The sequence below is a fragment of the Mauremys mutica genome, chromosome 4, assembly GCF_020497125.1.
Source record: "Mauremys mutica isolate MM-2020 ecotype Southern chromosome 4, ASM2049712v1, whole genome shotgun sequence".
Classification (NCBI taxonomy): domain Eukaryota; kingdom Metazoa; phylum Chordata; order Testudines; family Geoemydidae; genus Mauremys; species Mauremys mutica.
Window position 1 is genome coordinate 112,142,409 of NC_059075.1, and position 14,594 is coordinate 112,157,002.

General features: G+C 45.7%; 1 protein-coding gene across 2 annotated transcripts in view; it reads right to left on the reverse strand.

Annotated features, from left to right (window-relative positions):
- EPS8L2 (EPS8 like 2) overlaps nt 1-14,594 on the reverse strand; it is a 107,720-nt gene that overhangs the window by 13,984 nt on the left and 79,142 nt on the right. For both annotated transcript variants that reach the window (XM_045012689.1, XM_045012691.1), the window contains exons 9-15: nt 11,246-11,325; nt 10,538-10,664; nt 10,095-10,183; nt 4,519-4,593; nt 3,476-3,624; nt 3,049-3,175; nt 1,248-1,342 (exon numbers count right to left, since the gene is read on the reverse strand). In XM_045012689.1, the coding sequence (XP_044868624.1) occupies nt 1,248-1,342; nt 3,049-3,175; nt 3,476-3,624; nt 4,519-4,593; nt 10,095-10,183; nt 10,538-10,664; nt 11,246-11,325 (742 nt within the window). The remainder of the gene's footprint in view (nt 1-1,247; nt 1,343-3,048; nt 3,176-3,475; nt 3,625-4,518; nt 4,594-10,094; nt 10,184-10,537; nt 10,665-11,245; nt 11,326-14,594) is intronic.

Consider the following 14,594-nt stretch of genomic DNA (forward strand, 5'->3'; position numbering starts at 1 on the left):
TGGGGGGCTAGTTCGGTATAACAGCATCGCTCAGGAATGTGGATTTTTCAAGCCCCTGAGCGAGGTAGTTATACCAATATAGGTCTGCAGTGTAGTCCTGGCCTCAATCTACACCAGAGTTTATAATGTGTTAATTGATTTCCAGTTAATTGGAACTAGCTAACATAGTTGATGGCATTTAAATTTTCCCAAACTCCTGCATGTGAGTTGGGAGGGGGCACGGGAGGAGGGAGAGGGGGATATCACATCTGGCTTTCTGGTTTGGCTCATTAGAAAAAAATCTGAATCCTGAAGTTTTAGATCTGATTCAGATCTGAGCTTTTCCAGAGTTTGGATCTGGGGGTTTCAGCTCTGGAGTTCTGGGGTTGGCCCATCCTCATCTCCATGACAAACAGTTTTTAAATCACAACAGATCCTAGAATAAGATGTTGTGGTAATAATAATAATGATAAATGCCTAGCTGTTGTATAGAGCTGGATGAATTTTTTTTTTTAAACAAAACTACTTCATTTAGAATATTTTGGGGAAAGTTTCAATTTGTTGATGGGGAAGGAATCTGAAACAATTTTGGTTTGTCAAAAAGCAAAATGAAAATTCCTATTTCAAACAAAACATTTTTTATTTGAAATTTTTCATTTCATTAAAAATAAAAAATGTTGAAATCACACTACTTTTTTTTTTTTTTCAAATTACTGCATTGTTCAACAGTCAAAATCTCAGCAGAAAAATCTTGACCATCTGTAGGTTTTTGCATGTATTCTATCCTTAAAGTGTTTTTCCTAAATATGTAATGAATATAAAGGAGCAAGTAACTTGTGTAGCCATACAACTGTTCCACTTGAACAAACATTGCAACAGAATATCCCAAACACAGGATAATATGCGGGGAAACAGAACCTCCACCAACTTCTTAATCTCAAGCATGATGGTCTGAAATAAAAGCATATTGACTGACTGACAAATCAGCTGATAATTCTTCCTCTACAAAGATTAAATACACTTGGGTGTAACCCATTTCCTTGCATATGTGCTGATTAAAATGCTTTTCAGGCAGGCAGTACATGCATGAATAATTATTTGACATCTCTGGATGTAGACAACTAGCATGAATCAATGATAGCAAAGAGGTACCAAAGGGGGAGAGGGGGCAAATATTTTAGTATTTATTTTTGTATTGTGATAGTGCCTGGGGCCACCAATCAAGGATCAAGGCTCCATTGTGCCAAGCACCGGGACTAGTACATTACCTATTTACATGTTGAGTAACTGCTTGTGTTTGATCAGGTGTCTGTCCACGTTTTATCGATGAGTTACGATAAGGATATCCATTGGCTGATGACAGCTAGAAAGGTAAAATGGAGTCATAGTGTTACTAAAAGAGAGTAAATCTGCATCAAATACAGGAAGGTGGTAGTCATAAACTAATCATCGCCTGGAGTCTTTAAATCAAGATTGGCTGTCTTTCAAAAAGAGATGCTCTATAGCAGGGGTCTGCAACCTCTGGCAAGTGGCTTTCCAGGGTAAGGACCCTGGTGGGCCGGGCTGGTTTGTTTACCTGCCGCATCCGCAGGTTTGGCCAATCGCGGCTCCCACTGGCCGCGGTTTGCCGTCCTAGGCCAATGGGAGTGGCGGGAAGTGGCGGCCAGCACATCCCTCAGCCCGCGCCGCTTCCTGCCACCCCCATTGGCCTGGAGCGGCGAACCGTGGCCAGTGGGAGCTGCGATTGGCCGAACCTGCGGACACAGCAGGTAAACAAACCGGCCTGGCCCGCCAGGGTGCTTGGCCTGGCGAGCCGCATGCCAAAGGTTGCTGACCCCTGCTCTAGAGGAAGCACAAGTTATTTTTCTTCTTTGTGGCTTGCTTACATTGTAGGGAAGAATAATTCCCTCCGCTGGGTGAAATGCTAAGGTCTGTGTCATACAGGACAGGCTGGCTGATCAGTGTTCCCTTCTGGCCTTAAAATCCATGAATGTATTTCCGAGTTTCTATAGTTTATTCAGATGAGTAAGAACAAATTCAGCTCTTGATCGACCCATTTACTGTATTTCAGACACCATCACAAACTCCATTGTAGCACAATTAGGTCAACCGATATCTTGTATATTTGGGAAGCACCTGATGGCGGCACCGCCACCCCTGAAGTATGGTGTGATTCCTGGGCTACTGTTGAAGAGGCCAGGATACTGTAGATGGTAACTGGATTTCCGGATTAAAATATTGCTGTTGATCATGACAGCTCCAGGGTCCAGTAAAGAATAAGTCCAACATTCTCTAGCCAGAGCCTGTTATTTTCAGGAAGAATCAAGAATAACTTGTTAAGAGGGTTTCAGCAATAGGGCAAGTGAGCAAGCTGCACTGTGACAGGCCTCTGCTCTGTAAGGTGTATATGCTATGGGTAAGTCTACTCTGCAAAAAACACCCACTGCAATGAGTCTCAGAGCCCAGGTCTACAGACTCGGGCTTGCACTACAGCTATAAGAATAGCACTAGTTGTTCCTGCTTGAGTTCTGAAACCCGGCAATGGGGGTGGGTCTCAGAGCCTGAGTCAGAACATCTACACTGCTATTTTTAGTACCAGAGTGTGAGCCTGAATCTATAGAGCTGGGCTCTGAGATTCACTGCTGCAGGTTTTTGGGTGTTTTTTTTTTTTGCAGTGCAGACCTGCCCTAAGAGATTTAGTACTGGCAACAGAGAGCTAGGAACCTGGGTTCTAATCCAACCAACCCACTGACTCTTTGCACCTGATTCCCTGCTCACGCCAGCATAAAACTGGTGAACTCCACTGAATTCAATGGCATTTCACTGCAGTAATGGAGTGGAGAATAAAGCCCTTTACCTCATCTCAAGAAAGTCAGTAGGTCTCACGTCTGCATCAACCCAGCTGAAAAACAGCAAGGCTCTTGCCGTGAACCTGGCATTTGTCCCTGAGGTCATCTTCGAAATACAGGACCAGATCTGTAGCTGGTATAAACTGGGATAGCAGAGGATCTGGCCCGCTGGCCAAGTAAGTTAGTAGAAAAGGAAGATGACTTGAGGCATGAGACCTACCTCTTCTTGTAAATGTCCAATGTCTATTTCCCATGGGGCTCCACGGAAGATTTCCAGGGGCGGCTCCCATCCATTGCGGAACTTTGGGATGTAGGTTGGGACAACAGACTCTCTAGGCCATTCCGCTCTTAAAAGATGGGAGGGAAAAATTATATGCAGAGTCAGATCCTCAAATGGTACATTTCTAGGATCCAAGTCCCCATAGCCCTGTACCCGCTGACATTACTTACATCAGTGCAGAGGGTGTAAATTGCCACACAGGTGCAGGACAACAGTGAATCAGGCCCCTAGTTTTTCAGCCTATTGGACAAAATCCTGCCCTCACGCTCAGCCCCCCTGAATGGGCTACAGAAGTGAAATGCTGCTCTGAATTGTTCTTAGAACTTGGAAATCTGCTGATTGTCCCTTTGCCCAGCCTAACTCTTACCTGGATCTGGTCCACGTCTCTCCAATGGACTCCCAGAGCGTCATCTCTTTCGGTGTCAGGTGTCCTCTCAGGAAATCTGTGGTGTCTTTAGAGAGAAGCGGGCTGACAACAGACCTTGCGAGTTCAGGGCCTCCACAGCTGTGGATGATCTAGGTCACACACACACATACACACAATGCCAGTTACAAACTTTCACTTCATGAACAAATCCCACAATCTCAAACTGAAAATCAGTTTCTCTGGGTTTCTTGTTGAAACTGGGAATCTCTCATAGTATTTCATGGCTAATATTGAGTGATATTTGCTTGAAATTGGGGCCCAGGACCGCTCCAAATTGGAACCATATTTTGTTCTCATGACCGTAGGCCCTAAGTCTGAAAAGGCTCGCAACCCTAGTGAATAGTTTGAGCCATGTTCAAGTTTGTAATTAAACCTGAACCCAGATGAATGTTGTGCTGTTTCAAGGTTTGACTGTGAATTCATTGTGCAGTTTTGCACAGTAGTCTGAATCCCCATATGCTCCCTGCAAGTGCCCCGGGTAAAAATAGGTGATTGGTGTCTTTAAGGAAATGGGTTTCAGTGCTGTCCTAATCTAGCAAGCTTGGCTATGTACTGCCCCTCTGACTTTCTACAATGGCTGCCATCTTGGTCATGATCAGGGACTGCCAATGCTAAGAACACAAGACTCTATAGTTTGAACTAAAGGACTGAATCTTCTGAGCAGGAGCTGTACTAGACTATGGAGAACACACAACATGTCCCAAACAGTGGTTATATTTGCACCTGCTAGTATTCTGGGATAATGTGGGGAGCTATATACCCACGATTGGCATTGGTACAATGGTGATCACTAATGCAGGATCAGGTTCTGTGCCCCCTGTGCTGCTTGTAACTTCTTATCTTGCACATGTACACCTAATACTGGCGCACCTTCCCTTATCCGGATCATGTCCAGTATCTTTCTGTCTGCCTCTTATTCTCTACTAGTGCTACTTTTTACATAGGCACATTAGTAAGAATAAGAATTGTATTTAAAGGGTTACCAGTTCCAGTGGCCCAAACAGGAAATGCACTAGTTCTGAAGCACTCGGGTTCTGGATATGCTTTCTCAATTTGGCCTGAAAAGAGAGAAGAATCCCAGATTAATCCAAACCTGGCTTTTGGTTCCTATCTTCTGTGATATAGAGAGATTACTGTTTTCTGGTACTTTCCCTTACTGTAGGAGACTGAGAACTAAAAAAATAAATGGTTAGCTTCCAATCATGAGACCTAGCCCAAGTGACATAATGATTTTGGGTGACTCAATTTTTTTTTCTGTTTTTCTTTTGGTGTCCATTTTGAGAACCCATAAAGCGGCCTGATTTTTCAGAAAGTGCCAAACATCTGCCCTCTGAAAATCACAACCTTTCAAGGTGTTTTGAGTTGAGAACCCAAAAGTATTGGTCATTTTTGAAAACCTGAACCATAAATTCCTGGGTAGAGAAAAGGGTCTAGAACTTCAGAGTTATTTAGGCATCTGACCCCATTGTGAGCTAGGTGCCCTGCAAATGTATTCAGCAAATTACCAACAGGGAAAATTCTTCACTGCGGCCTGGGTTACAGCTAAATCATAGGTCGATCTAGCTGCATTGTTCAAGGCTGTGTGTGACATCATTAAGTCAACCTAAATCCCACTGTAGACATGCAACTAGGCTGATGGGAAAAAATTCTTCTATCAACCTAGCTACCACTTCTTGGAAAGGTGGATTTACTACAGCGATGGAAAAACCCCTTCCATCAATGTGGGAAGCGTCTATGCTATATTGGCACAACTGTACTGCTGTAGTGTAGACATGGCCGAAGGCCTTGAGTATATTTGGGGGTTTGCACCAATGTATCTAGAGAAGTTGATGGCCACTGATTGCAGAATCCAAGCATAGACAAGGCCTAAAAGCTCTGCCTTTTGAAATGGGCTGTGTTGCAAAGGAAGAACAGATGCCTGGGATTAAATTATGATAATCAAGTGTATTTTTGCAGCAATCAATGGGAGATGTAGTGACACCACTTCAGTCTATGCCTCCTTTATTTTCTCTCTGTGTCACAAATTGTTGGCATTGCTACAATGGAAAATTAGATCTCTCACTGGAACTGCAAGGTACTGCGACTCTGCATGTGCTAAAATCCTTATTTTTGTGCCTTAATTATTTCTGCTGCATGCATCCTGTTGTGAGAGAGAGGTGAGGTCATCTGAGCACAGTCTTAGGAGCCAGGAGCAGCTGCATTTAGTCCCAGCCCTAGCAGCGAATCTGCGGTCTTGGGTAAATCATTTAACCTCTCTGCTTCAGTGTTTCCTTATGCAAAATGGAGCTGCCCAATTCGCAAGCGAGATGTGAGGACGGATTCATGTTGGGGAAGTGCTATGTAGGTTCTAAGTAACATTAGGCGGGGGGGGTGTGTCTTTAAATATTAATATGGAGAAGAAAATGTAAAAAGGAATTGATGTCACTTCACTTAGTAGGTTTAGATACATCTCCTAAGGCGTGTGCAGTTACACAACCTGAGATTCGGCAAATGCTGTGTTTCTATTGGGGCTAGTTTAATTTATTAATATTTTCATTGCTACTTCCCCTTTACATTCCTCAGGGCAGCAGTTTGTGTTTATGACGAAGGGCTCATCTAAACCCACAAGTTGTATAGAGCTAACCATGCCAGTATAGTTAAAGTGGTACAAACCCCCTAGTGTGGATGGAGTTATATCGGTATAAAAGTGCTTTTATATCAGTATAACGATTCCCATATGGGAAGAGGAATAAACTCCACCAGTTTAAGGCACCTGTGATGCATATGGCAATTTCCTTCAATATCTTTGGGAGATCTTATTGAATTAAGTTTCAGTAGATTTGGACTCCATTGTATTGTAAATGCAAAATGTATATGTGGATGTGGGATTGTATACAAATTCTCTAGGAGGCAGACATGACCAGTGTAAACTCTGGGAAGTGTTATGAGCTTCAAAGGACTATTTTAAACAATGAAGACAAGAAGGAATTTTTGGGACAAACAAAGTTAAGTGGGTTTCCTAGAAAACACCTGGAGGGAAGTGAATGAAAATTCCCACCTCCAGACTCAACCTTTTGAAGCTAGTCCCTGAGGAGAGCTCCATTGTCTGACTGATTAGCTATTCATAGGCTCTGAAGATCAAAGACCCACAGTGCACTAAAAGCTGTTATGAACTTGTAGCCACAGAAAAACTCCTGTGTGCAGTTTGAAGGGCTGATCACCTACCAGAGCCCTTGTTGGAATTGGGGGTGATCTCTGGCAAGCTTATTAGCATGTGTGTAGATTTTTTGTCTAACTTCTAGGCACTGTAGAAATGCCTAACAGAGCTGACCCTGGTCCCAAACTGTTTACATTCTAACTGGAACATCTCGATGCTTCTGGTGTCACTTTTCCTCCAACGAAGCAAAGTTGAAGAGCCAGAGTGATTCTTTCTATCAGAGTCAGAAAAATTAGCAATGGAAAAGACTTACTAGGTCACTCCTAGAGAATTGGTGCAGGAATGTTCCCTGCAGTATCCTCCAGTCCAGACTTTTTAAAATGACTCGAGATGGTACTTCCACCACTTTCCTTAGGTGATCATTCCCCAATCTCACAGAACTTGTAGCTCAGTGATTTCCCCTGGTATTCAGCCTACATTTTGCTTCACTTAATTACATCCCATTTTTCCTAACCTGAGCCCTCATTCTCTGAGCAAACTAAATAATTCCTCCTCCTCTTTGTAGCTTAATCCTAGAGGCGGGGTGGAGCAAAGGTGGCACTAAACCAGGGGTCTCAAACACGTGGCCTGCAGGCCGCTCTGCGAGGTTATTTTTTGCGGCCCGCAAGCTCCTCGCAGCCCCCCCGCCCTCCCCCAGTGTTTACCTAGAGCGGCTCTGGCCCGGTGCGCACCAGGGGCAGGGCAGGCTCCCTGCCGGCCTGCCTGCCCTGCCCCCATGCTGCTCCGGGAAGCAGAAAGAAAGTGGGAGAAGAGAGGTGCAGGGAGGGTGTGCTGCTGTTGCTTCAGGCACCACTCCCAGGAGTTCCCTGTCCCCGGCCAATGGGAGATGCTGGGGATGGTGCCTGAAGCAACTGCAACACACACCCCTGTGCCCTTGCTCCCCCACGTTCCAGCTGCTTCCCGGAGCGGGGGCAGGGCAGGCAGGCAGGGAGCCTGCCCTGCCACTGGTGCGTGCCGGGCCACAGCTCACCCCCTTAGCCCCTCCAGCAGTCGAACCCCATGCCCTAAGCCCCTTGCCGCACCTTGCACCCCGATCCTCCATCGCACCTCGACCCTCTGCCACACCCCTCCTGCACCCCAATCCACTGCCCTGAGCCCCCTGCCACACCCTGACCCCCTGCCGTACCCTGCACCCTGACTCCCTGCCCTGAGTCCCCTGCTTAACCCTGCATCCCTCCTGCACCCCAACCCCCTTCCCTGAGCCACCTGCCACACTCTGCACCTGACCCCCTACCCTGAACCCCGTGCCACACCCCACACCCCTTCTGCACCCCTTGGGGGCAGGGAGGGGGTGGAGTTGGGGTGGGGATTTTGCGGAAGGGGTTGGTATGGGGGCAGGGAAGGGGTGGGAAGAGGCGGGGCTTCATGGAAGGGGTAGAGTGGGGACGTGGCTGAGGGCAGCGGGGGGGAGGTGTTAGTAATGCAGCCCTTGGGCCAATGTACTGGTCCTCATGTGGCCCTCGTGGTCATTTGAGTTTGAGACCCCTGATCTAAACCTCCCTTGATTGTGGGCAGGCCTCCAGCACAAGTTAACAGCACCTTCAGGACTGATTTAGCAGCTAGACCAGAATTCTGCCCCGACCCTGCCTCTTCTGTCATACTTCCTCCCCAGCCCCTGCTGCCTGAGAGAATCAGGAAAGATTGGGGTAAATCCAGTCATGCCAGCTAAGGATTCCTGTATTCCAGGTGAATCCTCGGCCACTTCTTTAGCACAGCTTTTAAGGACACTTCTTGCTGCCCTGGATGCACAAAGTGAGCTTTGTGGTGGGGTTCATAATCTGGCCTTTGGTGTTAGTTATCCTATCAGAGTTTGCCCCAGGGCTCTTCCCCATGAGAGATGGTCACTAGGGGGAGGAGTGGTGGGGTTTGCTGGCATTGCCAGCTCATTCCCTGGTGGGGGAATGTGCATTAATATTCAGTTGCAATAGAAAAGTCTGAAGTTGGTCTGCTAGTTGCCCTAGACTTGTTTACAGTCTGTGGTTTCTCTGCAAATAACTTCCTTAAAACTAATCTTGCTAGATCTGGTTCATTGGGCAAGCTTGGTTAGAGTGCTATGAAATGACAAATTCATTCAAACAGAGGCATTACCCTGCTTTTCTAATATGTATAGTTAAGCAGAATCAGCAGCATTTGGTACATCTTCACGCTTCGTAGTACCTGGCTCTACTGTTTGTAACACGGCAACTCATCCAGAGGAGAAATGGAAAGTAAGAGCTATATAAAGTATTTGGGGAAAAAAATTAGAAGCATGGGTATGCTCAGTTACTTATGGACTCCACATGGGCCAGTATTTTAGGAGCTCATACAAAGTAACGCTATATGTAAAGTGTCCGGTGTGAATAATGTTAAAGCACAATGGTTTTTTCTTTCCTATTTACAACCTCTTTTCTTTCCTGCCCCCCATCGAAACAGAGAAGTAGAAAAATTGCATAACTAGTCAGATTTTTTTTAAAGGCAGCAAGTGGAAGTGTATGTGCAAAAACACTGACTTGTGCACGAATGAGTATCTAGATGTCTAACGGCCCATTTGCGTTCACGGCTGTGATAATTGTGCTCACACAAATGTTGGCCTGCAAATATGTACGTATTGTTGAGGGCTGGGTTAAACCTCATTTAAACTGTTGTGATCTCCACCCCTCATTTAATATAGCTTTGAGAGACAGCTGAGCCGTCCCGCCTAAGACTAAATGGGGTATGTGAGCCTGCCCAGTAACTGACCATCTGGGTGGTGCGCGCCACAGGTCATTTCCCTTGGGTAAGGGTGTGTGGATGGAATAGCGAGACAGACAGCGGCCTAGCAAGCAGCGGGTAACACAATCCTGGGAAAAGCCGAGAGAGAGAGTGTGCCATTGGGGAGGTGCTGTGAGCAAGGACACTGTCTTCTATTGTTTGGTTCCTCCTGTTTTCAGGGAACCAGACTTTGTGTGTTCTGTGTAAATAAACACGATTGCCTCAACGGTACTGGACTCCATCCTTCAATTCTCCTCCCTACCAGCACAAACTTCAGGGTTGAACTTTGACTAGAAGCTCAGGTCAAAAGTGGTAACAATATTTTTGTGCCTGGACCTTCCTCCTTTTTACCATTAGAAACCTGCTTCAAGAAACGTTATATAAAAGCTTTAACCAGCATTTTGTCAGCAAGTGACTATGATGTAGGAATCTAGAATATGTCCCACCCCATCCCCGTACTAAAATAACCAGGAGGAAATAAAGCTGGTGCTTCAGTATTATTTTCTGTTGGTTTTGATCACAGTTGTTTTCCAATATACATGCATAGTAATTGTGTTCTGTAGGTATACAGCATGGGCATACAGCACTCTTAGTACTGCAATAGAAAAGGAATGAAATACATTTGCACCTTACCAGGAGGTTGAGAGCCAGCTTGGTTTTCTGGAAGCAGTCGATGAACTCAGCCTCCGTTGGAGGCTTTGCTCTAAGAGTCAGTACCCCCTCTGAAAAGAAGTTGGGAAGAAAGATTATTTGAGCAAATCATGCTTTCAAATTTCTGATGAATTAAAGTAATTGGTTTTCATGACAAGGGGTTATTTGGCTCATTAGATTTCAGGAGTCCTAGCAGTGCAGCACATACATAATAAAGACACGGCGAACATCTTTTCTCCATGCTGCAATCTTTGCTTACTAAGCTGGAGTTATAGAATGGTGCTGAATGTATTGTTATGTCACTGAACCTGAACTTGAAGGCTTCAGGAAGACGCCAATTTGTGCCTGCTTAGATTTCCTCCCAAGTCATTAACTGAGCCCTCTTGTTCACCCACTTGCTTATTATGCTGGTTGATTGACTGTACCTGCTGGCGCTTTCTTCTTGCTCTTCTTCCCTTTCTTCCGTTGGTTCAGCTGTTTGAATGCCTCTGCTGCTTTCTGAAGCCGGGCAACAAATACCTCAATGTCATCCAGGGTGCAGTTCAGGATTTGCTGTGAATGGAGCAAAGAGACAAAAATGCTGAACCCAGGGCAAAAGAGCAGCTACTGCATCAGACTTAGGAGCCCAAGCACTGAAGTATAACTTCCACCAGGGCCTCAGTCCCAGGGTCTAGTGATCACTTCCTTAGAGCCCCTGGAGGAGCTGTTTATCAAGGCATGAAATAAGGTGGAATTGATCTTTTTCTAATGGTGTGATTTCCAGGCACAAAATTCTGTGTCTAGGCACTTCTGTTCTACTGCATCTGTCAATGTGGTATCTGGCCAACTGCATGGCAACTGGAAAAAATAAACTGCATGAATAGCATCTCTGGGCCTAATCAGGGCACTCTTTTCCATATCAAGTTAGTACCTCACTCTTTGAAAAGTCCCAACTACTCAAGGAATAAGGCAAGTACAAATGGCACAATCTGACCTATGCATCATCTTCTCTCTTGTCCATCTCCTCTTGGTGGGTATTTAGGTGCCAGTTTTAAATGATTAAATTGCATACAATTTGTCCATGAAGGACAAATTTCTTCCCTTTCTCCCCACATCGCTTTGCCTGTTATGGATGCCCAACTCCTGCTACCAACCGTTTCTTTTTCAATCTTCTGTGCTAAGATCGCTCGGGACTCTTCATGCTCCTGGGAGCTGGAGCTGCGTCGTTCAAATTCTGCCAAGCAAGCAAATGGCAGGGTGTTAACAATCAGAAGGATGAAAACAGGGGTGCACTCCCAACAAATAATAAAGGCATTGTACCCAACTGAGTGATAAAACTTGATTGGGTTTTGCATGTTAATTTATGCTGGGTTACAAAAATTTGTCTATGGGAATGCAGAGAACATTCAGCTAGGAGATCAACAGTGCTAATTAAGCCCTTCAGAGGTGTAGCACCTGTCTGCGATATCTGTGTATTGATTTATTGTCAGCTTGCAAATTCAAACAGTGCATGAATCATAAGAAACAACAGGCAGTTAGTTGCAGCTACTGAAAACAATATGCAGGGCCAGATCCTCAGCTGTAGCTCCATTGACTTCACTGTTACTTGACTGGTCTGCTGGAGATCAAACCTGCAGTCTCTTGACACCTGTGAGCAACATAATGTGAGCTGCCACATGCACTCTTAGGTCAAGGTTGATTGAAATACACATCCACACCATCCATCAGCAGAAGCTTCTATTGTCACACGGGCAAAAGATCAAAAATACAAGGGATGGTCAGACTGAAGAAAAGAGAATAAAAGACACAAATAAATGCAAAGGCTAGTCTGCTAGTCTCAGTGTGCCAGGATTTCTGCTTGACTGATATTTTATACATGCTTGTACAAAGATCAGAGGAGCTCTGTGCAGACTTGTACCTGCTGCCTCAAGATGTAATTCTGTTTAACTTGCATAAGCTCACTCTGGAGTAAATAAAAACAAAGACACAGGTAGTCCACAGGCTTTCAGATGACAGACTGGTCAATGACATATCGGTATTTCAGAATAAGCAGTTTCTGGGTCAGCTTTTTTGTTAAAAGAATAATGACTAAGTTCAGGAAACAAGAGTCCAAAGTCCCAGAAGGCTCCTTTAGCAAGTGCCATAGGAGTTCAGACAGATTCACAGAATATATAATATGGGAGCATTGGGAGATTGTTTTGGCAGAGAACCACAAAAACTGCCTGCATATCATCCCTAATTGAGGGGATTAGGTGACTAGTTTGGACAGATGTTCTAGAGAAAGCACTGAATTATGTCTTAATGGTGGACTGATTCAGTGAGGCATCTAACATTCAAGATATTGTACTGTCCCACTGATACATGCTGGACTCCATTTTATCTGAACACGGTCCCTGAACTTAAGCAGTGCCAGCCGTGTTGATGTAGTGGACAGATTTTGAGAATTCCATAAAGCATTTGGAATGTACTGTGAAGAGCAGAGTTAAGGGTGTGTGGGTCTTGGCCATTTTATGATAAAGATGTGCACCAGAAGTGTTGCCTATGAAAAATACAGGAGGCTTAACTCTAAAATGTCCAGCCCCGTAAAATGCATCTCCAATAATAAGTGGGTCCCAGGGTGTTACTGTAAAGCAAATAATAAACAAGAGTGTTCAGTGGGAGACCTAGTAGTGCATTGTCTAGTGTCTGTACACCACTGTCCTTGGGTGGATAGACCTGCTCAAGTGTGACTATCTTGCCCTCTAGTGGCTGCAGCCTCTGTTGTGTAAAACCCTAATAACAGCTGTTAAAGATCCCGCTTCAGCTGAAGAGGCCAGAGCTTGTATTTCTGGAGAAGGTGCACAGTTCTATCCTCATCTATGAGGTAGGATAAGACATACACTTGACTACGCTGTGTGATGTAGCTGGTGACTATAATCCAGATTGGCCATGGAACAGTCCCGTCTGACCATGAACATGAAGGAGTAGGTTAGCAGGGAGAGTTCAGACACAGCTGTGCTTGTGGCTGGGGAGGGGATACCAAGCTTCTTAGTGAAACTGGTATTGGAAAAATAGTAAAGGAAAAGCAGCAAAGAGTCGTGTGGCACCTTATAGACTAACAGATATCTCTGACACGGCTACCCCTCTGATACTATAGTAAAGGAAGCAATTTGTGGAACCAGAAACAAAATGCCACTAAGTGCTCTTCAGATCCTGCCTAATGGGACTACATCATAGACATTATTAGGTGGAGGGGTGGGGAAACCACAGAGATCAGTTTCACGCCAAGTATACAATGAATGATATAAAAATCTTCCTTGGCATTTTTGAAGTCCCATTGAGATATCTCATTGAAAGAGACTGTCCCAGAAGAGGTCGGTTGCCAACATATTCCAAAGTCTTGTCTTTGCAATCTGTGGCCAATGCCAACTATTTAGGATTTTGAGCCGTGGCCTCTTTGCATGTGGCAGTCTGCCAGGATGCATGTTTGCCAGTTTGTAATGAGCTAGTGATCTCTACAGTTTAAGGACCCATTGACGTCACTGATCTCTGCATGAGCAGACTGCTGCACACGCTGACTTAATCCACCTGCATAGAGCTCTTTGCAGGATTGAGGCCTATGTCTTCACAGTGGTCTATCCAGCTAGTCATGTACCTGAGGATTACACCTGTGAAGCAAAGGGGACGCAGCTGGCTGGAGTCACATTACCGCAGTGAAGTCAGCTAGATGAGAAATGTAGCATAATAAAAGATTATGTCTTGGGCCTATCATTGTGCTCCTTGGAGTGGAAGATGGATCAGGTTGGTGGTGTGGAGGGTGAAAGACAACCTCTGTTTAAGCTATAGCTTGGACGGTATTTTCTAGTCTTGTGCTGCTTGGTTTCTTTTAATGGTAGTGCCTGTGCTATGGAACAGCAGCAGCAGGTCATTTGAATTTTCAGCTCCAGTTTGCTCATGTGTATACGGCCGTGGTTTTGAATCCTGAACAGAGTGCTCTCTGTGATGACAGTACTGCTATGAAATGTAACAGCAGCATGGTGTATGGTTACTGCTCCTGGGGCTACATTTGTAAGTTCTATCAGGGCTGGCTCCAGACCCCAGCGTGCCAAGTGTGTGCTTGGGGCGGCCTGCCGCGGGGGGGCGCTCTGCCTGTCGCCGGGAGGGCGGCAGGCGGCTCTGGTGGACCTCCCGCAGCCGTGCCTGCGGAGGGTCCGCCGGTCCCGCGGCTCCGGTGGACCTCCCGCAGCCGTGCCTGCGGAGGGTCCGCTGGTCCCGCGGCTCCGGTGGACCTCCCGCAGGCACGACTGCGGGAGGTCCACCGGAGCCGCGGGACCGGCGACCGCCAGAGCGCCCCCCCGCAGCATGCCGCCCTGCTTGGGGCGGCGCAATTCCTAGAGCCGCCCCTGAGTTCTATGTTTCTGTGCATATCTTGGGGCAACAACACCAGCTATATCATCCAAGTGTGTAATCTATATATTTGATCTGAGAGAACTGGAAAAAATATACCATAAGAGCTTAGGATCA